The sequence below is a fragment of the Bos indicus genome, chromosome 5, assembly GCF_029378745.1.
Source record: "Bos indicus isolate NIAB-ARS_2022 breed Sahiwal x Tharparkar chromosome 5, NIAB-ARS_B.indTharparkar_mat_pri_1.0, whole genome shotgun sequence".
Classification (NCBI taxonomy): domain Eukaryota; kingdom Metazoa; phylum Chordata; class Mammalia; order Artiodactyla; family Bovidae; genus Bos; species Bos indicus.
Window position 1 is genome coordinate 103,532,983 of NC_091764.1, and position 27,715 is coordinate 103,560,697.

Sequence of the window (27,715 nt, forward strand, 5' to 3'; positions counted from 1 at the left end):
CACGATGGTGTGATCACTGACCTGGAGCCAGACATCCTGGAATGTGAAGTCAAGTGGGCCTTAGAAAGCATCACTACTAACAAAGCTAGTGGAGGTGATGGAATTCCAGTTGACCTATTTCAAATCCTGATGATGCTGTGAAAGTGCTGCACTCAATATGCCAGCAAATTTGGAAAACTCAGCAGTGGCCACAGGACTGGAAAAGGTCACTTTTCATTCCAATCCCAAAGAAAGGCAATGCCAAAGAATGCTCAAACTACCATACAATTGCACTCATCTCACACGCTAGTAAAGTAATGCTCAAAATTCTCCAAGCCAGGCTTCAGTAATACGTGAACCGTGAACTTCCAGACGTTCAAGCTGGTTTTAGAAAAGGCAGAGGAACCAGAGATCAAATTGCCAACATCTGTTGGATCATTGAAAAAGCAAGAGAGTTCCAGGAAAACATCTATTTCTGCTTTATTGACTATGCCAAAGCCTTTGACTGTGGATCACAATAAACTGTGGAAAATTCTGAAAGAGATGGGAATACTAGACCACCTTACCTGCCTCTTAAGAAACCTGTATGCAGGTCAGGAAGCAACAGTTAGAACTGGACATGGAACAACAGTTTGGTTCCAAATAGGAAAAGGAGTACCTCAAGGCTGTATATTGTCATCCTGCTTATTTAACTTATATACAGAATACCACATGAGAAATGCTGGGCTGGATGAAGCACAAGCTGGAATCAAGACTGCTGGGAGACATATCAATAACCTCAGATATGCAGACGACACCACCCTTATGGCAGAAAGTGAAGAAGAACTAACAAGCCTCTTGATGAAAGTGAAAGAGGAGAGTGAAAAAGTTGGCTTAAAGCTCAACATTCAGGAAACTAAGATCATGGCATCCAGTCCCGTCACTTCCTGGCAAATAGATATGGAAACAGTGGAAACAGTAGCTGACTTTATTTGGGGGGCTCCAAAATCACTGCAGATGGTGATTGCAGCCATGAAATTAAAAGACGCTTGCTCCTTGGAAGGAAAGTTATAACCAACCTAGACAGCATACTAAAAAGCGGAGACATAACTTTGCCAACAAAAGGTCCATCTAGTCAGAAGCTATGGTTTTTCTAGTAGTCATGTGTGGATGTGGTGAGAGTTGGACTGTAAAGAAAGCTGAGCAATGGAGAATTGATGCTTTTGAACTGTAGTGTTGGAGAAGACTCTTGAGAGTCCCTTGGACTGCAAGGAGATCCAACCAGTCCATCCTAAAGGAGATCAGTCCTGAGTGCTCACTGGAAGGACTGATGTTGAAGCTGAAACTCCAATATTTTGGCCACCTGATGTGAAGAGGTGACTCATTTCAAAAGACCCCGATGCTGAGAAAGATTAGGGGCAGAAGGAGAAGGGGATGACAGAGGGTGAGATTGCTGGATGGCATCACTGACTCAATGGACATGAGTTTGGGTAAACTCTGGGAGTTGGTGGTGGACAGGGCAGCCTGGGGTGCTACAGTCCATCGGGTCGCAAAGAGTTGGACAAAACTTAGCTGCTGAACTGAACTGAACAGAACACTAATTGAATTAAAGAGAGAATTTTCATGATTATAATGAGATGCACCCTTAATAAAGATATAAACATCAAAATTCAAGAAAGGTAACAGAACATAGCTTTGAAATATACTTGACAGAATGAAAAGAAGAAATAGGCAAAATCACAATCAAAATGGGGGATTTTTACTGTATCTTTTTCAATAGCATACAGACCAGACATACAAAAAACAAAGAATACAGTAGATGTACAACAAAATAATCAGCACATTTAACTAAGTAGCACATAGAGCAATGCACCCAACAATGCAAGAGTTCACATTATTCTAAATGCACTAGGAACAATTATCAAAAATGACCACATAATAGGACAAAATATTTCACTCTTTGAATTCATACAGAGTATTTACTCTGACCACAGTGGAATAAAATTAAGAATTAAAAAGAAAATATTGTTAGCCATCCCTATTTTGGGAAATTCAGCAGCACCCTTCCAAAAAACACCTGAGTCTGGGAATAAATTTAAAATTTACCAAATATTGTGAAATAATGATAATAAAAATACAATAATAATGATAATAAACACAAAATAATGATATTATCATAAATTCTTCTAATGAAACTCAAGTAGTGCCTAAGGGGCATTTATACCCTAGATTTAGAGAAGAGGAAAGACCGAAAGTGAAAAAAATGTAAGCTTCAATTAAGAAACTAGGAGATGAGAAAGCCTAAAGAATATAGAATGTTGGAGTTAATTAAAAAAGGAATAATAATGAATGGAAAAGAAGGTAAGCGTAAGATGGAAAACATAGGAAAAAACCCTTTAAACATGGCTCATTGAAAATTGATGAACACTGATCAATACCAATGAAGAGCAGAGAGTAAATGAAGTTAACAATACCAAGAATGAAAAGGGACATCACTACAAATCATACAGATTTTTTGGTCATAGTTTTTGTGTTGTTGTTTGTTTGTTTTTGGCTGTGCTGTAGCTCGTGGGATCTTAGTTCCCAGGTCAGGAATTGAACCTGGACCCATGACAGTGAAAGTCCAGAGATTTAACCCCCGGATTGCATAGTTTTATTAATAAAATGTATACATTTCATGTGGATAAGTACACAGAAAGTGTCAATTTCTCCACAGCCTTGCAAACATTAGGTGTCTTTAAAAAAAAAAAAAAACAGTCATTCTGACATGTGTGAGATGATATCTTTCTGGTTTTGATTTACACTTCCCTGATGATTGACAATGTCAAGCATTTTTCATATACCCACTGGCCATTTGTATGTCTTCTTTAGAGAAATGTCTATTCAAGCCCTTGGCCTATTTTTTAATTGAGTTATTAGGTTTTAGATTATTTTTTTCTTGAGTTCCAGGAGTTCCTTATTTGTTTGGAAATTAACACCTTATATAATTTGTGCTAGCTTGCTTTTTCACTCTGTTGATGTTTCCTTTGGCTTGAAGATTTTTAGTTTGATATATTCCCACTTGTCTATTTTTGCTTTGTTGCCTGTATTTTTGACATCATATCCATGAAATCATGAAGCAATGTGTTTTTATTTTGTGATGAAGCTATCACATATCTAAAATATAATTCTTATCTGGTGATGATATTATACAATCACACATAGTAAAATAAATTCAGATAAATAAATGAATTCAAAATTAGGTTTTGAATATTCTTTAGTGGAACTGTAAAATTATTTGCAGAAAATAAAACTTGATTCAATATTATTTTGAGATTAAGAATGGCATATGAAACATTTCATTAAGGGCAGAAGTCAAAAGTAAACCATTATAGATTTGATAACATAACCCCCCCATTCATATATATAACCTTAAACATATATGCAAAAAATGGGGGAAATATTTACAAAAATATTTAAGAAAGAGTAAGTGATGTTTGTTTATAAGACTATAAAGAAAGCTGAGCAGCTAAGAATTGATGCTTTTGAACTGTGGTGTTGGAGAAGACTCTTGAGAGTCCCTTGAACTGCAAGGAGATCCAACCAGTCCATCTTAAAGGAGATCAGTCCTGAGTGTTCATTGGAAGGACTGATGTTGAAGCTGACACAACTGAGCAACTGAACTGAAGTGATGTTTGTTTATAGAGAGTTCCTATAAATAAATAAAAATTTTAAAACATTCTAGAGAAAAAAATATTGTCATAAAAGATATCTTAACTGTAATAATGAGGTGGATGAAACTGGAGCCTATTATACAGAGTGAACTAAGCCAGAAAGAAAAACACCAATACAGTATATTAATGCATATATATGGAATTTAGAAAGATGGTAATGATAACCCTGTATGCGAGACAGCAAAAGAGACACAGATGTATAGAACAGTCTTTTGGACTCTGTGGGAGAGGGCGAGGGTGGGATGATTTGGGAGAATGGCATTGAAACATATATAATATCATATATGAAACGAGTCGCCAGTCCAGGTTTGATGCATGATACTGGTTGCTTGGAGATGGTGCACTGAGACGACCCAGAGGGATGGTACGGGGAGGGAGGAGAGAGGGGGGTTCAGGATGGGGAACATGTGTATACCTGTGGTGGATTCATGTTGATGTATGGCAAAACCAATACAATATTGTAAAGTAATTAACCTCCAATTAAAATAAATATATTTACATTAAAAAAAAGAAAAAACTGTAATATAGGAAAGAAGATAATATTTTTGTATATAGTGTTTGTGAAAGTCGCTCAGTCATGTCCAATTCTTTACGACCCCATGGAGTATACAATCCATGGAATTCTCCAGGCCAAAATACTGGAGTGGGTAGCCTTTCCCTTCTCCAGGGGTGTTCCCAAGCCAGGGATCGCACCTAGGTTTCCCACATTGCAGGCAGATTCTTTACCCACTGAGTCATCAGGGAAGTCCAAGAATACTGGAATGAGTAGCCCTATCCCTTCTCCAGTGGATCTTCCCAACCCAGGAATCAAACCGGGGTCTCCTGCATTGTAGGTGGATTCTTTACCAGCTTAGCTACCAGGGGAGCCCTAATGTGGATTAAAAAAAAAAAAACATGATGCATGTTCTTATGTCAAGACTATGAAGAGAATAATGCTCTCTTTTAAAATTAATTATTTATTTGATTGTCCTGGGTCTTAGTTGCAGCATGCAAATTCTTACTTGTGGGATCATAAGAAAAAAAAATTGTAACTACATGTGGTGATGGATATTACTGTACATGTGGTGATGATTTACCAATATGTACAAAAACATAAACACTATGTTTTATACTTAGAACTAATATAATGTTACAAGAATTACATCTCAATTAAAATTTTAACAAACAAGAGTGGAATATGTGGATAGAATTAATTTCATCCTTACCTCATTTAGGCTTCTCTGGTGACTCAGACGGTAAAGAATCTGACTGCAGTGTGGGAGACTCAATTGCGATACCTAGGTTGGGATGATCCCCTGGAGAAGGGAATGGAAACCCATTCCAGTATTCTTGCCTGGAAATTCCATGGACAGAGGAGCCTGGCCGGCTATAGTCCATGCAGACACAAAGAGTCGGACACGACTGAGTTGGACACTAACATTTTCACTTAATGTCATTTTGTGGACCCAAATTAAACTCATCACTTAGATTTTAAAATATCAAATCTCACTGCATCCTACAGGGTTGGGACAGACACACAGAAACAGACAGTAAATCACCTGCACACCAGATGTAGGCTTCCTCCTTTGGAGAGCATGAAGTGTAATTCCAAGGGTCAGAAGGACACTGCCAGAGAGAGGTGTCAGTTTTCCGACACTGGATTCCATCCACCCACTGTGGCCTAAAACCTTCTCTAAGAGCAACAGAAGAGTTGAGGGTTCCACTGTCCCCACAGCCAAGCTGTCTGCAGATCATGGACACAGTGATGTCTTCCATGGGGCTGTGGCAGACACTGCCCCAGGTCCCATTGTAGAAAACTTCCAGCCACCCAGCACACTGCTGGTCCTCGCTCACCATCCTGAGGGCCAGGAACTCTAAGGTTGAAAGGGGAGGAGACAGGACACAGTGAAAATTTTGCTGCATGTTCTAGGTTTTCCTTTCTTCTAGAAATGGTAAACATTCATCTCTGACCTTGTTCAAGAGATACCCACTAGATGACAAGACTGACATCGCCTCCCTTTTAACTGACTTTGTCCATTTGAGTCTGTCTTTCTATTTCTACCACAATGGTGTAGTGGATATGAACTGAGAGGAAGACCAAATTGTGTGGGCACTAGTCAGGGAGGGGCAGCTGAATTCTGCTTCCTAAGAAAATCGTTGAAGAGTATGTTAAGGGATGTGATGTGGATATTAGGGAGATAGGCAGAATAATTAACCCAAAAATGTCTACATCCCAGGCTCTGCAATCTGTGAATATGTTACCATACTTGACAAAGGGGATTTACAGATGTGATTAAGAAAAGGACCTTGGGATGGTGAGATTAAGCTAGAATATTGTATGAACAATGTGAGCCCAGTCTGAGCACATCCTTAGACCCATTATCCTTAAACATGGAATACATTTCTTAGCTCTGCCTAAAGAAAGAAATGTGACTCTGGCTCATATCTGGAGGCCTGCAGCATTTCTGGTCTGATAATGGATGAAGGAGGCTGTGAACCAAGGGATGTAGACAGTTTCTAGAAGCTTGAGAATTCCATGGACAGAGGGGCAGGGCAGGATATAGTCCATGGGATCGCAAAGAGTCAGACACGATTATGTGACTTTCTTTTTTTTTTTTTTTTTTTATCTAGAACATTGAAAAGACAAGAAATAGATTCTCCCCCAAAGGAAATAAATATATGTTGTTTTAACCCACTAATTTAAAATTGTTACTGAAGCAAACGGAAACTAGTACCGTGTGTTTAAATTTTTTGTATGTAACTGGAGAGAGAGCCCTGCTTTCAAGAAAAACTGTAAAAATCGGCTCTGCCAGGAAACACTGCTGAGAAGAAACGACCAGATCCGCAGCTGCTGCGGGAGGAAGTGAAAGCACCTCGTCTTCACGTCTGCTGGAAAGACAGGCTCCATGGGAGGAAGCCTCCTTAGCTGGTCCTTTGAGCATCTCTCCCTCAGGGCTCAGACCCCGTCCTCCAGGGCCCCACCCCTCCCCCACCTGCGGACAGTGTGCAGCGCAGACCTGAGCAGATGACCCCCGCGTCCTGCTTGTGTCTGCAGTTGTGCTGCCCCCAGCCCCGGGAAGGGCACCTCCACACGTGGGACTCCTTTCCTGTGCAGTTCAAGTTGTCCAGCCAGATGGGCCCTGATCCTGCCCCGAAGTGAGCAGACCCCGTGGCATTGAGGGCTTCTCCACAGCCCAGCTGCCTGCACACCACGCGGGCATCGTCCAGGTCCCAGCCGTCATCACAGATGGTGCCCCAGGAGCCCTGGTCAAGGATCTCCACTCTCCCGGCGCAGGGACCGCCCCCGTCCACCAGGCGGAGCTGCCTGCTGTCTGAGGAGAGAGAAATGGGACAATGGGGCATCAACCTGGGGAATGAGAAGGGTCTTCTGTCTTGTGGGACCCTCACCTGAGCAGTAGGGGGCGCTCTCCTCGGAGGCCGCAGAGCCTGCAGGTTGAGACAGGGAGTCGTTGCACTGGGGAAGCACCTGGATCTGGTTTCCTGAAGAAACAACAATGATCAGAAGTCTGGAAGGGTTGAAGAACAGGAAACTGAATTAAGGGAAATAATGACCTGGTCAGTTAGTTAGTTAGTTAGTTCAGTCACTCAGTCGTGTCCGACTCTTTGAGACCCCATGAATTGCAGCAGGCCAGGCCTCCCTGTCCATCACCAACTCCTGGAGTTCACTCAGACTCACGTCCGTTGAGTCGGTGATGCCATCCAGCCATCTCATCCTCTGTCATCCCCTTCTCCTCCTGCCCCCAATCCCTCCTAATGGAGCTTATATGAAAGCTGTATTCAGTTTACTTCAGTTCATTCACTCAGTCGTGTCTGACTCTTTGCAACCCCATGAACCACAGCACGCAAGGCCTCCTTGTCCATCACCAACTCCCGGAGTCCACACAAACCCATGTCCATCCAGTCGATGATACCACCCAACCATCTCATCCTCTATCCTCCCCTTCTCCTCCTGCCATCACTCTTTCCCAGCATCAGGGCCTTTTCACATGATAGAGTTCTTCACATCAGGTAGCCAAAGTACTGGGAGTTTCAGCTTCATCAGTCCTTCCAATGAACACCCAGGACTGATCTCTTCTAAGATGGACTGGTTGGATCTCCTTGCAGTCCAAGGGACTCTCGAGAGTCTTCGCCAACACCACAGTTCAAAGCATCAATTCTTTGGTGCTCAGCTTTCTTTATAGTCCAACTCTCATATCCATACATGACTACTGGAAAAACCATAGCTTCTGACTAGATGGACCTTTGTTGACAAAGTATTGTCTCTGCTTTTTAATATGCTGTCTAGGTTGGTTATAACTTTCCTTCCAAGGAGTAAGCGTCTTTTAAGTTCTTGGCTGCAGTGACCTTCTGCAGTGATTTTGGAGCCCAAAAAAATAAAGTCAGCCACTTCTTCCACTGTTTCCCCATGTATTTCCCACAAAGTGATGGCGCCAGATGCCATGATTTTCATTTTCTGAATGTTGAGCTTTAAGCCAACTTTTTCACTCTCCTCTTTCACCTTCATCAAGAGGCTTTTCAGTTCTTCACTTTCTGCCATAAGGGTGGTGTCATCTGCATATCTGAGGTTATTGATATTTCTCCTGGCAATCTTGATTCCAGCTTGTGCTTCATGCAGCCCAGCATTTCTCATGATGTACTCTGCATATAAGTTAAATAAACAGGGTGACAATATACAGCCTTGATGTACTCCTTTTCCTATTTGGAACCAGTCTGTTGTTCCATGTCCAGTTCTAACTGTTGCTTTATGACATGCATACAGGTTTCTCAAGAGGCAGGTCAGGTAGTCTGGTATTCCCATCTCTTTCAGAATTTTCCAGAGTTTATTGTGATCCACACAGTCAAAGGCTTTGGCATAGTCAATAAAGCAAAAATAAATGTTTTTCTGGAACTCTCTTGCTTTTTTGATGATCCAGCAGATGTTGGCAATTTGATCTCTGGTTCCTCTGCCTTTTCTAAAACCAGCTTGAACATCTGGAAGTTCATGAATCACATATTGCTGAAGCCTGGCTTGGACAATTTTGAGCATTACTTTCCTAGCATGTGAGATGAGTGCAATTGTGCAGTAGTTTGAGCATTCTTTGGGATTGGAATGAAAAGTGACCTTTTCCAGTCCTGTGGACACTGCTGAGTTTTCCAAATTTGCTGACATATTGCATGCAGCACTTTCACAGCATCATCTTTCAGATTTGAAAGAGCTCAACTGGAATTCCATCACCTCCACTAGCTTTGTTAGTAGTGATGCTTCCTAATGCCCACTTGACTTCACATTCCAGGATGTCTGGCTCTAAGTGAGTGTGAGTGATCACACCATCATCATTATCTGCCGGGAGCTGGTGAGGCATTCCACTCATGACAAAGGTCATGAGGAAGGAGGTTCGGCATACGCAAAGGCGGGATCGAGCCTCAGGAGTCCCCCCGGATATTCTCGAGCATCTACCCACCAAAAACCAGAGTCTGCCTACTTTATTGCTTTGTGCTCTCACCTCTGACTTTACTGGGGGCTGTCCCCCACCACCATCTCGCTCTCTCTGTCAAAGAGTTAACTTACAGCTCCAATTAATAAAGTTCCTGGGCAATTAGGAGTGTTTAAATCCAAACCCCTCAGATGGCTCTCTAACTCGCCTGACAAGTTTACCCGGACTCCTACAGCTATGTATACGATTGTTTACAGTCTCCCAACCTCGAGAGGCACAGGAAGCTTAAGATATTCAAATAGTTTAGAACCTCTCAGAGAGTTAGAAACTGTCAGAATAAACTAGTAAAGGATTTCATTGATGAGCCAATGCTTGTTGCAGAGTTTCCACATCCCCTGAATTGTATCCTTGAATGTGTATTAATTAATACAGTTGGTACGTAGAAAAAATAAGTAATGGCCTTGGTGTTAGTAACTTTAGACCCTTAAGGTAATAAATTCTTTCCTTTGTTGTAAACCCATTACACATCTGCCCTATAGGAATGCAATTTTATCTTCGGAAGATGGCGCCAAACCTTAAAATAATTACTCTTAGAGAAAATAAGTCTTTGTTGATAAGTCCTTGTCAAGAGTCATAAAATGTTAATAGGCCTTCTGGCCAGAAGATGATGTAAATCACCTAAACCATTTGTATATAATAAATTTGCAGGAAAGAAACCTTGGTTTTTGATAAGGATCAAAAACTACTGACTTTGCATCCCCTATTATCCTCTATGTGTAACTTAGGGTATATAAGCCCCTGTTAAAAATAAAGCTACGGGCCTTGCTCACCAACGCTTGGTCTCCCCATGTCATTCTTCCCTTTAACTTCTGGCTGAAGTCTCCGTCTGGAACGTGGATATCCTCTGAGACCATTTATCTGCCTGGGCTTCTAAGACCCACTCGAGAAGGTGTCTAAGGTGGGGCATCTTCCGCTATTCGAGAGGGTGCCTGCGGCCTCCGTGGTCAGAGCTAACCTGGTATCACAGGTTATACTGATTTTCCATGTAAACCAAGCTACTCAGCCTCTTTTCTCCACTGAATTTTCCTACTGAGCTATCCTCATTCTATTACTCTTATATCTCTAATTAACATTTGAATAGTCGCCTAGGCCATCTCTCCTTCGAATACCCTGGATCAGCCGGGGCTGGACCTCGGCAATTATTCAGGTTGTGAAGATCTTTTTTGTATAGTTCTATGTATTCTTGCCACCTCTTCTTAATATCTTCTGCTTCTGTTAGGTCCATACCATTTCTATCCTTTATTGACCCCATCTTTGCATAAAATGTTCCCTTGGTATCTCTAATTTTCTTGAAGAGATCTCTAGTCTTTCCAATTCTGTTGTTTTCCTCTATTTCTTTGCATTGATCACTGAGAAAGGCTTTCTTATCTCCTTGCTATTCTTTGGAACCCTGCATTCAAATGGGTATCTTTCCTTTTCTCCTTTGCTTTTTGCTTCACTTCTTTTCACACCTATTTGGAAGGCCTCCTCAGACAGCCATTTTCCTTTTTTGCATTTCTTCTTGGGGATGGTCTTGATTTCTGTCTCCTGTGCAATGTCACAAACCTCTGTCCATAGTTCATCAGGCACTCTGTCTATCAGATCTAGTCCCTTAAATCTACTTCTCACTTCCACTGTATAGTCATAAGGGACTTGATTTAGATCATACATGAATGGTCTAGTGGTTTTCCCCACTTTCTTAAATTTAAGTCTGAATTTGGCAATAAGGAGTTCATGATCTGAGCTACAGTCAGCTCTCAGTCTTGTTTTTGCTGCCTGTATAGAGCTTTTCCATCTTTGGCTGCAATGAATATAATCAATATGATTTCGGTGTTGACCATCTGGTGATGTCCATGTGTAGAATCTTCTCTTGTGTTGTTGGAAGAGGATGTTTGCTATGAAAGCAGTGACCCAGCAGTAAAGTTATCATACTCTTATTGTTCACCTTCTCTGTGGAGAGTTCTGCTTCTGACAGTATCACAATTTTTGTTTTAACCCAAGTGTTGCTATAAGAATGAGTTAAATAAGTTGTTGTATCCCTAAATCTATCCCTGTGCTGTGCTTAGTCGCTCAGTCATGTCAGACTGTTTGTGACCCCCATGGACTATAGCCCACCAGGCTCCTCTGCCCATAGGATTTTTCAAGCAAGAATACTGGAGTGGCTTGCCATGCCCTCCTCCAGGGGATCTTCCCAATCCAGGGATCAAACCCAGATCTCCCGCACTGCAGGCAGATTTTTTACCATCTGAGTCACCAAGGAAGGCCAAATCTATCCCGAAGTAAAAGCAAAACAAAATTCTTTCTGAAGGATTTCTACAATTTCTTCAATGTCTAACTTTAAAACAAACACTTAAATAAAATAGATCTCGTGAAAAACAGAAAGGAAAAAGGAGGCATTGGAAAGAATTTCCCAGATTTTTCACCTGCTAGATTTACCTGACAGAGAATTTAAATAGCCATGATTAAAGTGTTTATGGAAATAATAAACAAAATGTGTATCTTTGCAGAGAAATAACAAAAGTGAAGTACTTCTAGAGCTGAAAAATGTGTTAGCTGAAATTAAGAACTAAAGAATAATAGTAGTCATGCACTAGCTCAGCATAAGGTGGAAACATCACAGTGCAAGATCAGAGGATAGTCTTCAATGTAGAAATTCAGGTCACATGACAAGAGTTCTGGTGACATTGTTGTATAGAAGATTTTCCCCCAAAATTTAGCCCAGTTCAGTTCAGTCACTCAGTCATGTCCAACTCTTTGTGACCCCATTGGCTGCACCTCGCCAGACTTCCCTGTCCATCACCAACTCCTGGAGCTTGCTCAAACTCATGTCCATCAAGTCGGTGATGCCATCCAACCATCTCATCCTCTGTCATCCCTTTCTTCTCCCACCCTCAATCTTACAGCATCAGGGTCTTTTCCAATGAGTCAATTCTTCTCATCAGGTAGCCAAAGTATTGCAGCTTCAGCTTCAGAATCAGTCCTTCCAATAAATATTCAGGACTGATTTCCATTAGGACCTACTGGTTTGATCTCATTGCAGTCCAGGGGACTCAGAGCAGTCTTCTCCAACACGACAGTTCAAAAGCATCAATTCTTTGGCGCTCAGCCTTCTTTATGGTCCAACTCTTACATCCATAAATGCCTACTGGAAAAGCCACAGATTTGACCAAATGGACAATTGTCAGCAAAGTAATGTCTCTGCTTTTTAATATGCTATCTAGGTTTGTCGGAGAAGGCAATGGCACCCCACTCCAGTACTCTTGCCTGGAGAATCCCATGGGTGGAGGAGCCTGGTAGGCTGCAGTCCATGGGGTTGCTAAAGAGTCGGACACGACTGAGCGACTTCACTTTCACTTTTCACTTTTCACTTTCATGCATTGGAGAAAGAAACGGCAACCCACTCCAGTGTTCTTGCCTGGAGAATCCCAGGGAAGTGGGAGCCTGGTGGGCTGCCGTCTCTGGGGTCGCAAAGAGTCAGACACGACTGAAGTGACTTAGCAGCAACAGGTTTGTCATCGCTTTTCTTCCAAGGAGCAGATGTCTTTTAATTTCATGGCTGCAGTCACCATCTACAGTGATTTTGGAGCCCAAGAAAATAAAATCTGTCACTGTTTCCACTGTTTCCCCATCTATTTGCCATGAAGTGATGGGACTGGATGCCTTGATCTTAGTTTTTTGAATGTTGAGTTTTAAGCCAGCTTTTTCACTCTATTCTTTCACTTTCATCAAGAGGCTCTTCAGCTCCTCTTTGCTTTCTGCCATAAAGGTGGTGTCATCAGCATATCTGAGGTTATTGATATTTCTCCTGGCAATCTTGATTCCAGCTTGTGCTTCATCCAGCCCAGCAGTTCACATGATACACTCTGCATATAAGTTAAATAAGCAGGGTGACAACATACAGCCTTGACATACACCTTTCCCAGTTTGGAACCAGTCGCTTTTTCCATGTCCAGTTCTAACTATTGCTTCTTGATCTGCATACAGGAGGCAGGTCAGGGGGTCTGGTATTCCCATCTCTTTCAGAATTTTCCACAATTTGTCATGATCCACACAGTCAAAGGTTTGGCATGGTCAATAAAGCAGAAGTAGATGTTTTTCTGGAACTCTCTTGCTTTTTCTGTGATTCAACAGATGTTAGCAATTTGATGAACATGAAAAGGAAAAACTTTTAGCTGAAGAAAAAGAATATATACTTCATTTTGCTTATGACTTTGGGTCATTAATCAGAAAAAGACTCAGTTTGGCAGTCTTCCAGTGGGGTCTTTCAGTGCTGCAATTAGATGTCACCTGGGGCTGAAGTCATTTAAAGACTTGACTGAACTCTGGTTCTGTAAGGAAATTCCCAGAAGTGTCCTAAGGGTAAAGGAACATCATGGCTTCAACTTAATTCAGAAGGATTTTACATATTCAGGAAGAAATGGGGCAGAAGGGGAATCGAGAAGGAAAGACACTCACACACACAGAGAGATTAAAGCGTAATATTGATATTAACATTTAGAAACCCAGGTAAAGGTCATAAAGGAATTTTTATATAACTTTCCCAACATTTTAATGTCTCAAATGACATCAAAATTTTAAAAATTAAAAGATGAAAACAACTCAAAGAGAATTCATTGCCAGGACACTTCCACAAAAATACTCATGACATCAAAAATAAAATACCTAGGAGAAATCCTAGTAGAAGATGGGCAAAATCTCTGAGAAAAATTCAAGATCTAACTGAATGGAAGGATGTATTATGTCAATGATTTGGAAAACTCAACATTGTCAATGTCAATCTTCCTCAAATTTCTTTGTCTCCTCTCAAATTTTTAAATGTAATCCCAGTGAAAGTACCCTTAAGCTTTTCTTTTGGCAAAAATGACAAGCTGATTTCTAAATTGATACAAAATACAAGCAACCAAGAATGACCGTCACAGTTGCTAAGAAAAGCAACAAAGTTAGAGGCGTTAATATAAAGTAACTCTTGTAAATTAAAGTTATTAAGACTAACTACAAAGTTTGAAACTCTGCTCCCGCTGCTGCTAAGTCGCTTCAGTCGTGTCCAACTCTGTGCAACCCCATAGATGGCAGCCCACCAGGCTCCCCCGTCCCTGGGATTCCCCAGGCAAGAACACTGGAGTGGGTTGCCATTTCCTTCTCCAATGCATGAAAGTGAAAAGTGAAAGTGAAGTCACTCAGTCGTCCGACTCTTAGCGATCCCATGGACTGCAGCCTACCAGGCTCCTCCGTCCATAGGATTTTCCAGGCAAGAGTACTGGAGTGGGTTGCCATTGCCTTCTCCGTTGAAACTCTGGGAGATAGTAAAGGACACGGAAGCCTGGTGAGCTGTAGTTCATGGGGTCACAAAGAGTCACACATGACTTAGCGATTGAACAACAACAATGACAAAGTTATGATAATTAAGAAAATGCAGTAATGGTGCAAGGATAGACAAATGATCACATGGAACAGAATAGAGAGTCTTAAAAAGGACAGACATACTTGCCCTTCTGCTTATGACAAAGGCGGCACTGAAGTGGGGAAAAGAATCTTTGCAGAAAAAGATTGAGTAATTGGATGTCCATATGAAACCTGACCCTCTTCTTACACTGATATCAATCCCAGAAGGAATGCACAATTATATGCAAGAGAAAAAGAATAAAATTTCCATAAGACGCTCTTGGAGAATGTTTTTATGATCTTGGAGTAGGCAAAAATTCTGTTTTAAAGGCTATAAGAAGCATTAAATGTACAGGAAAAAGTTGGCAAGTTACGTTTCCATAAGATTAAGAAATGAGTTCATCAAAGGACACCATTTGATTAAGAAAAAGAAAATAAAAGACCAAGGGTTAAACATGGAAAGTAAGTAACACATATTTGCATCCAAAGACATTGTCATGGTAAGTTGTAATATCATATTTATAATAGTCAAGAACTGGAAACAACTCAGATTTAAACTGTCAGTAGAATTGATCAGTACATGGCCATGTGATCATTCAAAGTCATACTCTACAGTAATAAAAAAAAATAAAGTGCTACAATATACAACATCATGAGTGAATCCCAAACATAATCTTGAGTCTAAAGAAATTAGATACAAATGATGCATCATACTGCATCATTTTATATAAAGTTCAAAAATTGATAAAACTTTCTACGTTAGTAGAAGTTCAGTAAGTGCTTTTCCCTGTCGAGAGGAGATGACAGTGACTGTGGTGCTGGGGACATTCTCTCTGTTGCTCTGGGTTGGGGTTCATACTGAGGTCTATACTTACTGCTCCTACACTGTTTTCTATGATTATAAGTAAGCAACAATGTTGCTTAAAAATATATTATTCCCCTTCACACTTCTTGCCCTGGCCTGAAAAATGAAGGAACAATGAGAAGATCCATATTTCACCATGAAATATCTGACTTTGAAGTCCATTTTCCCTCACTCTCTGCTCTTGGAAACATTTCACTCCAGGAGCATCCTGAGTACCAGTAGCCCTTTCTTCTCTCTTACCTGAGCAGATCACAGAGGCTGTGTTGCCATGGGAACAGTCAGGACCACCCAGGGCAGTCACAGGACAACTCCACAGGAAGGACTCAGCCCCTGAGCAGTGAAATCGGGCTGTTAGGATCTGATCACCTCCTTCCACCAAGTGTGGTCCTCCAGGGGTGGAGATGGCAACTCCACAGCCGAGCTGACGACAGATAACATTGGCATTGGCCAGACTCCAGTGGGAGGCACAGAGCGCTCTCCATCGTCCAGAAATGTTCATCTCCACCTGCCCCTCACACTGAGAGGAGCCATTTGTCATGAGCCGGACTTCTGAGTATGCTGGTAGAAGAAGACAGAGTTTCAGCAAAATCACATGACTTTCTCACCTGAATAGGGTGTTCACAGATGTGAAAGGCCTGACCTGCATCTCACCTGAACAGACAACCTGAGCAGCTCCAATGTGGTGACAAGTGCCCCCTGGACAGGGCACTCTGGGGCAGACTGAGAGCTCAGGCTCCTCCCCCTCACACCTGAACTCTTCAGCCCAGACCTGGGCACTGGACTCTCTGAAGAGCTCATGTCCCTGGACAGACACAGCCTTGCCACAACCCAGCTCTGCACAGATGATCTGGGCAGTGGCAAGTGTGAAGTTCCCATCAGACACTGGGATCCAAGCTTCTCCAGAATGCACTTCTACTCGCCCTGAGCAGGGTCCATCCCCTCCAGCCAGACGCACAAATCCTAAGAGGAAACAACAAAACCAGTGTTCATGGTACTGACTTGAAACTGCACATTACAGGCCGTGGTGTGAAAGTTTTTCTTTTTAGAAGTGGAACATGTAGAGAGTCTTTGATAGTTAGTGTCATAATTGAATTTTCTTGAGCAGGTTTCTAAACAGAAATTCAGGAGGATTACAAGGTCAGTTTGGAGTGGCTGAATCCTAAGAACATACACTTTGAGACTGGTTAGAAATCTGAATTCCTCGGTCTAGGAGCCTAGAAACTACAGAGCCCAATTCAGATCATTGGAATGGCTGAATACTGGAAACACATCTTTTAGCATTGGTTGAAGAAGTGAATTTCTCATTTAGCAGCCTAATACCTACAGATCCAAGGATAATGTGTAATATGCCAGCACTTGAAAGTAGAGATATGCAGAACGGAACCCACCCAGAGAAACATGGGCTATGATATGAGAGACCTAGCATCCAGACAAGCTTAGAAAGCTTTCCTGGAACTTGTGGGGCTAATATTCTGATCAGTTTTCTCTCCCAGGAGCTAGTCCTCAAGTGACTTAGGTGAGGGAAAGTCTTGAGGCTGGATCCATGAGGGGATGCCAACCTGTAGATGGGTGACGCCTCCAGAGAAGAAATATGGACACTATTACTAATTCGTGTTTATGTCATCACATCTTGTCTTTTCAATGGCAAAAATTCCATTAATTTCTTCAGTGACCTTAGTGGGAAAGAAGATGAGTTAAGAAAACTCAGAGAGTCACAGAGACAGAGTCCCGGCCATCTCCCTTGAAATCCTAGGATTTGTCAAAGGACCTGGTAGAGTGTGTGTTCTCAGTGGGACCTTACCAGACAGCTGAGTTTCCAGATCATCTCCTATTAAAGGTTTTTCTTCTGAAACAGGACTCATAGAAAATGCTAATTGGTTTTAATACTATCATTGTACTAATTCTAACAACAGAACAATATGCATTCTTCTCAAGCACAAATGAAATATTCTCCAGGCTAGGTTACAAATAAGTCTTAACAAATTCAAAAATATTAAATAATATCTTTCATGACCATAATGGAATGGAAATAAAACTCAATAGTAATAAGGAAACAGGAAATTCATGAATATATAAAAATTAAACCACACTCTTCTATTTTAAGACTGTTTTCTCTATTTCTATTAAGAATGCCATTGGGATTTAGATAGGAATTGCATTAAATCTGTAGATCACTTTGACAAGTACAGGCATTTTAACAATATTACTTCTTCCAGCCCAGAAGCACAGAATGACTTTCCATTGATTATATTGTCTTTAATTTCTTTCATGCATGTTTTACAATTCTAAAAGAAGATGGCATGTTGAATGGTTTACAATTCTAAAAGGAGGAAGAAGAAGGAGAAGGAGGAGGAAGTGAGCAAACAAGCCATAATTTGGAGAGTTCCAAGTTGAAAAAGCCTCAGTACAGACAAAATATGTAAATATTTGTGGGAAACACTTGTTGAATAGGTTGTTAGCATATTACATCACCCTCTGCTCCTCCCATCTACCACTTAAGCTGCTATCCTTTTTCATTTCTCCCACTTCAGACAAGCAAACACAATTTTAAAAGACACAAATGAATGGAAAAGAAAATCAGAAAGGATAGCTACTGCTGTAGAAGTAGGGTGTGGGTGGAGCATACGGCAGGCAAGGTGGGATCAAGGAAGTTTTAAAACTAAAGGAGAGAAAAATAAAAGTTTTTTTTTTTTTTATTAAAAATAAAAGTTCATCATTTGGTCATCAGAGGAACACATTTTGAACAGAATGAAAATAACCCAATGAAAAAACTTTATTTGATTCATCAAGTACAATTCCCTGATTTTTAGATGTGTTCTGATTATTTATTTCTAAAGTTCTTACTGGTAAAGGACTGCTTAGTGATGCCCAACATCCAACCAGAAAATTATTAGAATTTCCAAAGGGGAAAAATGTAACCCATAACACATTTTAAAAAATAATCATTTAAATCAACTTCAGAAATTACAGAAATGATTGAATTGGCTGAAGATATCTTTAAACCACTAATATCAATATGCTTAATGAACAATCAAAATAAACAGGGAGGAAAACTAGGAAAAATAAACAAATGAGACTTCTAAAACTGAAAAAATATAGTATTGGAATGAACAATTATTTGGATTAATTACACAAGAGACTAGACATTGCAGAATAGAAGAACTGGGAAGTAAAACACAGCAGTAGAGACTATCTAAACTGAACCAAAGAGAGTAAAAAGGCAGAAAAATATGAATGGAAACTCCATGGCATGTAGGATAATATAAAAATATATAAAATATGCATATTTGGAGATTCAGAATAAGGGCTATGCTGAAAAATATTAAGAAAAGATAAATGAAATCTTTTCCAAATTTACTGAAAACTATAAATCCACTGATTCAAAAAGCTAAACAAACCCCGAACAAGGTAATGAAATCATTCTCAGAAAACATGACAATGTAAATACTGAAATTCAGTGGTAAACAAACAAACAAAAATATCTTAAGAGCAGCCAAGGAAATTTGACAAACTATATACAGCAGAACAAAAGGATAAGTATTATTTACTGACTTTTTGTTGGAGGCAGTGAAAGTCAGATGACAATGTAAAAACATATTTAAAGTATTGGGGTTGGGCATTTGTTACTCTAGAATTGAATCACCTATAAAAATACTTTTCAAAACTGAATGAAAATTAAGATGACTTCAGATAAATGAAAAATGATAGAATTGAAGGCCACCAGACACACACTACACAAAACTGCCTCAGAAAGTTCTTCAAGCTAAAGGGACATGACAGCAGATGAAACCATGGATCCACTCAAAGGTATAGAGTCTGTGCTAGATGTTGATTCTCTGTTAGAAGATTTAAAGCAAAAATATTAGCAACAAACTACAAGATTCATAATAAATTTATAAGTAGAACGTATGACAATGACAGCACCAATGACCAAAGTGGAAGAAAAGTATAGTGACTGACATTGCATGTTGTGACATAACATCATTTCAAGGTAGAATGTAATTAAAGATTAGTAATTCAACATGGGCTTCCCCAGTGGTTCAGTGGCGAACAATCCATCTGCCAATGCAGGAGATGCAGTTTTGATCCCAGGTCTAGGAAAATCCCACATACCACGGAGCAACTAAGCCCATGCACCACAGTGAACCTGTGCTCTAGAGCCCAGGAGCCACGACTACTGAAGCTTGAGCACCATAGAGCCTTGCTCACAGCAAGAGAGGCCACAGCAAGAGAGGCCACCGCAGTGAGAACCTCGTGCACTGCAACTAGAGAGTAGCCTCTGATCTCCGCAGCTAGAGAAAAATCTATGCAGCAATGAAGACCCAGCACAGCCAAAAATAAATAAAAATTATTTTAAAATTTAAAAAAAAATCAACATTATTATCACCTAAAAATCTGATATGATTAATAAGCCAATAGAGTTTTAAGATAAAATAATACACTCAATGATTAAAATAGGAACAAAGATACAACAAATAGCAGGCAAGTACACTTAAACACAATTATATCAATAATTACATTAAAGGTAAATAATTTAAGTACTCCAAATAAAAAACAAGATGATCAGACCAGATAAAATAAGACAAAACAATATACTGCCTATAAATACATATGTGTTTGAATATAAACACAGAAACATATTAAAAAGGTAAAAAATTATATACTATGCAAACACAAATCAGAGAAGGCTGTATACAGTGTCTATATTAATATCATACAAAGTCAGACTATAAGACAAAGAATACATTCAGAAAAAAAGAAACATTTTATGGTAATAAAATACAAAAGAAATTATATACTAGCAAATCTGGTGGCTTAAAAATAAAATGATGCTTGGAAGAAAATTTAGAACCTTGATGCTTCCTTGATACCTACATTAGAATAAACATAGAAACAGAAGAAAGTGATCCAAGACTCAAGAATCTACAAAAGCAACAACAATCATAACTGGAAAGTGAAAGTCGCTCAGTCGTGTCTGACTCTATGACCTCGTGGTCTATACAGTCCATGGAACTCTCCAAGCCAGAATACTGGAGTGGGTAGCCTTTCCCTTCTCCAGGGGATCTTCCCAATCCAGGGATTGAACCCAGGTGCCCTGCATTGCAGGCAGATTCTTTACCAGCTGAGCCATAAGGGAAGCCCAAGAAAACTGGAGTGGGTAGCCTATCCCTTCTCCAGGGGATCTTCCTGACCCAGGAATCAAACAGGGGTCTCCTGCATTGCAGGCAGACTGTTTACCAGCTGAGCTATCAGGGAAAATCATAACTGAAAAAGAGGAGTGAAAACTGAGTACAGAAATCAATTAAGTAGAAAGCAAATACAAATCAAAAAAATCAATAGGGTCCATTAGTGCTTCTCTTAAAAAGAACATTAACACGGATAATCTTCTAGCAAAACCAATTAAGAAAAAAGAGGGAACACAAATTAACAACACCAGTAACAAAAGGAGGAATATCATTATAGATCTTCCCAACATTTAAAGATAAGAGATATGAACCAGTGTTATTCTAAATTGAAAATTTTTTGTAAAGTGGGCCTAGTCCTTGAAAATGCATTACTTGTGAAACGCAACTCACCGAAATCTGATACAAAAAAAAGAGAAAAATATGAGTAAACTTATATTTGTTAAATAAACAGAATCCGTATTATAAAAACTTTCCTCTAAGAAAACTGCAACCTCCAAATGCTAGCACTTCCACAGAGCTCAGAAATTACTCCCACAACAGAATAAAGGAAGAGAGGGAGGGAAAGAATGAGGGCAGGAAGGAAGTGTAACACAGAGGCTGTGGTGAATGTACGAGTTGACCTGCATCTTTCCAACCCTCCCCTCCTGCAATCCTCACATCTTCATCCCCTCACCATTTTGCACTTCAGTACTGTAGTACCTGGTGGCTCAGAAGATAATCAAGACTCTGCCTGCAATGCAGGAGACCCAGGTTTGATCCCTGGGTGAATACGATCCCCTGGAGAAGGAAATGGCAACCCACTCCAGTAGTCTTACCTGGAGAATCCCATGGACAGAGGAGCCTGGTGGACTAGGGTCCATGGTGTCACAAAGAGTAGGACAGGACTGAAGCAACTTGGAACACTTGCACCACAGTCCTTCTCAATTTGTTTAGCCCCTCATTGAAATCTCCTCCTTATTTCAAACAAGCTTCTCTACAGTCTTCTCTAGTCATTGTTTCTACTCTAGATTTCTCCTAAACACAGTACTCCACTTCCAACAATCCACTACTGAGGCTGAAATTTCTCTTCCATACCTGACTCCTAAGATTAAGCAGAAGAAACTCCAAGAGTTCAATTTTGATTAAGATAATGAAAAGACAAGCTATTCTAATCTTATCTCTACTAAATCACCACCACTTAACTTCATCATTAAAACATGTCTGAAAATACAGAAAAGACAGACCAAGGGGAGGGAACTAGTGACAAAAAGAGAAACAGAAGGAACCTGGAACCATTCATAAAAACGTGAGAGCCTAAGTTAGAGCAATGGTAGTCAGGGAGTACAAACCACAAGCAGTGTTTAAATATCAGAGCATTCTCCAGTTCTTTACTTTTAAGTGTATCTTAACTGGAATTAATATCAAGACATCAATCTTCTTAGGATGACAACATTCGGAGTTCTAATTTCACAGAAAGTTCAAACATCACACACTCCATTTTCATTCAGATGCTGGTTTATCAAAATATGGTAGAGACACCTGTAGTGTTTCCACAAATTTATCTGCAGTTGGAACCATGATTAGGACATTGTGACAATGACAAAGGTTACTTGAGATGCCAGAAAACAGGTTTGCTTAAAGCAAAAGTTTCTAACTAAAATTTAAAAGCACCTTGAAAATAATTATTTTTAATAAGAATGATAAAGAGAATGGAAGAAAACTTTTTGAAGAGATGAATAGATTTATGACATAGTGCTGTAATGGTTTCACAAATGCATACTTATCAAGCAGTTTTGTATGTCAGTCATACCTCAATAAAGTACCTTTTTAAAAGGAAAAGAATTGTTTTCTTAAGGGCTTCAACTAGAATCATCAAAGATCTGCTGAAGGTGAGATTAGAAAAGATCACTTTTCCAATGATCTTCCTCAATATAAATACCCAAGAGCTGATTAGCTGTGGCTGCTAAAGAACTACTGCAGATGTCCTCAGGGCTCCCTTGTCCCATGATCACATCAGACGGAGTGATTCTTGCCTAAGACCAGCTCCCTATCTTCCTCCAGTCCAGCTGCTCTGATGGGATTAATATCCTGAACATCTAATCCACAATTATGATAACAACTAGAAGCCTCTCTGTCAAATACTGTGACCACCCACCCACACCCTAGTTTCACTGCTGTCTTTACTGCATCCACCTTGGCACAGGTCAAACACATAGACAACACTGAGCACTTCTTAGGAGTCACTTCAGGTCCTCTTAGCTTCACTGCTTCTTATACGTGATGCACTTCAGCTGCTGTGTTGTAAACTTCAAGCCTGCATTTTCCTGCTCCCTCAACATCCCTGCAAATGTGATGTGAGCTCCCCACTCTGTTGATCAGGTGCACCAGTGTGATGAGATTGTTTTCTGCCACAAGTCCCACTTTGGCTTCCTCTGACTGTGACCTAGAGACATTTAAATGCACCAGTGAAATCCCTTCACACCTTTTCCTTGTGTAACTGCACCCTGACCCCTAGTATGGTCACTTGTCCGAGGGTCTTCACATGCCATTTGGGGTCAGGATTGCTTGGTTGAGCATTTTCTATTGTCACATCCTCCACATACCAACATGGAGCAGAGTGACTCTTTTAGACCCTATGAGTATGGTAAACCTTGTTGCCCACAACTCTTCTATGACCCCCCCCACCATGTTGTCACACTCTAGTGACCATTACATCAAAGAAAACAGAATAATTACCATGATGAGACTACGTCACAGAAGTCGAACCCAGAAGCTGTATCTGTATGAAACTTTTGACCTCACCTCTCTGTCTCCTGTGACACATCACAAAGATCCTTTATCCAAGTATGCTCTAAAGGCTGTATCCATAATCTCAGTCATTCTGGTAATAAGACAGAGGCTTTTCCTGCTAGAGATCCCCACACAGACCAGACAGGACTTACCTGAGCAGACTACTCCAGCATCGTCGTCATGGGAATAGCTATCATTACGATAGTCTTTAATATTAGAATGCCTACAGTCACTGACAGTTGACTCTGTCCCTTCACATGAAGTATACAAAAGCCAAATGGGGCCAAGTCCTGGCCCAAAATAAGCCCTCGAGGAAAACCAATGGCAGCTCCACACCCCAGCTGTCTGCACACAACAGATGCATCCTTCAGTCTCCACCAGTGAACATAAACTGTGCCCCATTCTCCTTGGTGCTTCACTTCCACTCTCCCCTCACAGCGATGGACTCCATCCTTCAACCTCAGCTCCAGAGCTGCAAAAGAGACACGGACACAGGACACAGGAGAGATTTTAGGAGACCATGTAGTGGTGTATGTTTAAAATGTAAGCTCTCTGAGGAGTAAAAGAGTGCATGGGATATAGTATTTCTTGACCTCTGTGGTATAAACATTCCCACCGTGGCTAACTCTAAGCTCCCGATGTGCCATCATTGAATGTGGGGCAGGAAGGGATGCACCAGGTGTTTCTCATGAGCCTGTAGAACCAGCTCCAGGGACACCACCGAGGACAGGCCTTCAGGGACTCTGGATGCTGCCCTCCCTGTAGATATGCCCATGGCTACTAGGGCCCAGCTTCCCCATCAGTTACAGCTCGTGGCCCCAGATCCAGGGAGGAATCATCCCTCTCCTTCCCTGTCCATAGGGAGCATCTCATCCAGCTCAGGAACTGAGGGCTGGGGTAACAGGCTCTGAAATGTCCTGGCTATTCCTGCCACCTTGTGTTCATGTCCTTGTGTAATCCTCACTCGAGTGTACCTAGTAACACACATCTAACAAGTGGAATTTGACAAAAGTGATCAAATGTCACTTTAGCGATTAAGTTTTAAGATGACTCTGGTTTCTGCATTAAAAAGGAGTTCATTTGTAGGAACATTATAGATAGAGACATTACTAGTGTTCAACAACATTTAAAATTCTCTTTTTATGAGCATGTGGAAATAGTAATACTTCCTTGCCTATTTGAAGTTAAGCATAACCATGTGATCTGGCTCATTCAACAAAGTGGCAGAACAAATGATGTCACTTCCACATAGAAACATTTAAGAGCCAGTATATTTTTCTACCACAGTGAATACTGCAGCCTTGTATCATAGTGGGATATAATACAATGGTGGAGAATCCAACAACTTGAGTGCTTGAAGAATTACGATAGCAGAAGTCCTGCCAAAGTGAACAGAACATGTTATATTAGGATAAATTTTGTTTTTTGTTTTTTTTACTGCACCATACCTAGCTTACTTTTACTAAAATGGAAAATAACAGCAGAAAATTGACAGAAAGAAAAATACTAAGATAAAGACTAGGTATATAAAATTGAGAAACACCTGTACTAACATCTAAAACCCCAAGAACAAAAAGAGATGTCAGGGTAGAGTAGACTGAAGCCTTAGATTTACTGAAAGAGAAAAACAAAATCACCAATCTAAAATTCCATACTCAAAACCATTCTCTCAAAGAATAAAGACCTCAAATGTGCCATTACCAAAATGCTGATGTAGGAGACAGCAGCCTCCATCCTATGAAAAAAAGACCAAACTTAGACAGTGATCAGTAACAAAAACAGCTCCAGAAGATCTGAGTACCCTAAGAAGTTTGACCATGCCAAGATACTATCATTTTGGAGGCATCATTACATCCTCCAAACCAGAATCACTCAGTGTCAAGGGTGCCAGGAGAGTTCCTCTCACCAGGAGGGTAAGAGCAGGCTGAGTAACCAGTGTCCCTAGCCTTTGGGGGCACCATATGAAAGTCCTGCTTCAGGTTCACTTCACGCAGACCTGCAAAGCTGAGCCAGTCTTATAGAGATGGCTAGGCATAAGAAAGAAGAGCAAAGGACCAATAGCAACCACATGGCAGGAGAAATCACAGTTCACAGTGACCTGCTCTGCAGACAGATGCAGCAGATTTTACCCCTGAAAGAATTAATAACAGCACAGATGATGGTTTCCGGTAGTCAGTCATGTATGGATGTGAGAGTTGGACAGTAAATAAGGCTGAGCCCTGAAGAATCGATGCTTTCAAACTGTGGTGCTAGAGAAGACTCGAGGGTTCTTTGGACAGGGAGGAGATAGAACCAGTCAATCCTAAAGGAAATCCACCCTGAATATTTATTGAAAAGACTGATGCTGGAGCTGAAGCTCCAATCTTTGGCCACCTGGTGCAAAGAACTAACTCTTTGGAAAAGACCCTGATGCTGGGAAAGACTGAAGGACAAGGAGAAGAGCAGCACAGGATCAGATGTTAGATAGCATCACCAACTCAATGGACATGAGTTTGAGCAATGAGCCATTGTTGGTCTTGGCCTTGGCTGCCTTCCTAGGCCTTCCCACAACCTGTGCACCTGCAACCATCAACTCCCCAACAGAGGCACCTGCAACAGGCCCCCAAAGCCAAATGTGTGCACACCATTGGCTCTGGCCACCACCATCGCTGGTCATGACCCTAGGCTCTGGAACCAGAGGCACTGCTGAGAACACTAACTACCATTCCAGTGACAGCAGACCCCTTGCAACACTTGCCAAACACCACACAGTTGTCAATGCTGTGGACATCAGCAGCCTGAGCCAAACAGCCTCATGCCCTCCCAGACCCAGTGCCACCTTATGCCTCTGCACTTGGCACCCTGCAGTACATTCCAGTGTGCCACTACCCAGAAGTGAAAGGCTTTCTCTACTGAATCAGGACATAGAGTCTGGCAGAGGTGACAGCTTTTTTAAATGTGCAGACATCTGCAAGAGAGTAAGACATCAAGAAGAATCTGGGAAACAAAATCCCACCAAAGGAATACAGTAAACCTCTTGTAACCAGCTCAAATTAATGGAGATCCAAGAATTGCCTGACAAAGAATTCAAAATAATACTTCAAAAGTTGCTCAGAGAGTTACAAGAGAATTCAAATATTTATTGATAACAGGAAAATAATACAAATAAAATAAGAGCAATAAAGACATATGCTTTTTTTAAAAAAGAACTAACCAGACATTTTTGAAGCTGAATAATAAATGAATGGGCTTTCCAGGTGATGCTAGTGGTAAAGAACCCGTCTGCCAATGCAGGAGATGTAAGAGACTCATGTTCGATCCCTGGGTCTGGAAGATCCCCTGAAGGAGTACATAGCAACCCACTCCAGTAATCTTGCCTGGTGAATCCCATGGACAGAGGACCCTGGTGGGCTACAGTCCATGGGCTTACAAAGAGTCACACATGATGGAGTTGATTTAGCATGAACACAATAAATGAGTAAACTGAAGAATTCAGTTCAGAGATTCAACAACAAACTTGACCAAGGAAAAGAAAAAAAAAAAAAAGAAGAACCAGTAAGTTAGAAGAAGGATCAGTTGAAAGTATCCAATTACAGGAACAAAAAGAGAATGAAAAGAATATAGAAAGCAGTGGGAACTATGCACACCATAAAAAGAAACAATGTATTGAATGGAGTCACAGGAGAAGTGAAGGAGAAAAGAAATAATGGCTGAGGACTTGGTGAAGTGGATAAGAATACGCCTGCCAATGCAGGGGACATGAGTTCAATCCCTAGTCCAGGAAGACTCCACATGCCACAGAGCAACTAAGCTGGTGTGCCACAGCTGCCAAAACCTGTGCACCTATATCCTGTGCTCTGCACCAAGAGAAGCCACCACAATGAGAAGTCTGTGCACTGCAGCGAGGAGCAGCCCCTGCTTACTGCAGCTAGAGATAGCCCGCATGCAGCAAGGAGACCTAGCAAAGAAAGAAAGAAAGGAAGACTGAGAATTTCCCAAACCTGGGGGAAAATCTGGACATGTAAGTTCAAGAAGCTAATAAGTAACCCCAAAATTTCAATTCAAAACAACCTTCTCCAAGACACACAGAGTAAACCATCCAAAAGCAAAGACAAAGAGAGAATTCCAAGTCTAAAGAGAAGAAAAAAATTCTGTCACCCAAGAGGACTCCCATAAGGAGGTCGGCATATTTGTCCAAAGAAACCTTGCAGACCATGAAGAAGGATTGATAACATACTCCACTCTCACTCAGGGGAAAGCAGCTCCCAGGCGGGGACAGGAGAGGGCACAAGAGAAAGTGCTCCCTACAGAGTCACAGCAGATCCTGGGAGGGGAAAGGACCACCCCAGGTCCCCAGCACATCAGGAAATGAGTCACAGGGACCAGGGAAGGGACTTGGGAACTTAGACA

General features: G+C 41.0%; 1 protein-coding gene across 1 annotated transcript in view; it reads right to left on the minus strand.

Annotated features, from left to right (window-relative positions):
* LOC109558319 (antigen WC1.1-like) overlaps positions 1-27,715 on the minus strand; it is a 168,969-nt gene that overhangs the window by 35,750 nt on the left and 105,504 nt on the right. The window contains 7 exon segments of the mRNA XM_070788642.1: positions 5,210-5,524; positions 6,668-6,982; positions 7,059-7,151; positions 15,612-15,929; positions 16,023-16,331; positions 23,479-23,643; positions 23,646-23,798. Coding sequence (XP_070644743.1) covers positions 5,210-5,524; positions 6,668-6,982; positions 7,059-7,151; positions 15,612-15,929; positions 16,023-16,331; positions 23,479-23,643; positions 23,646-23,798 — 1,668 coding nt within the window.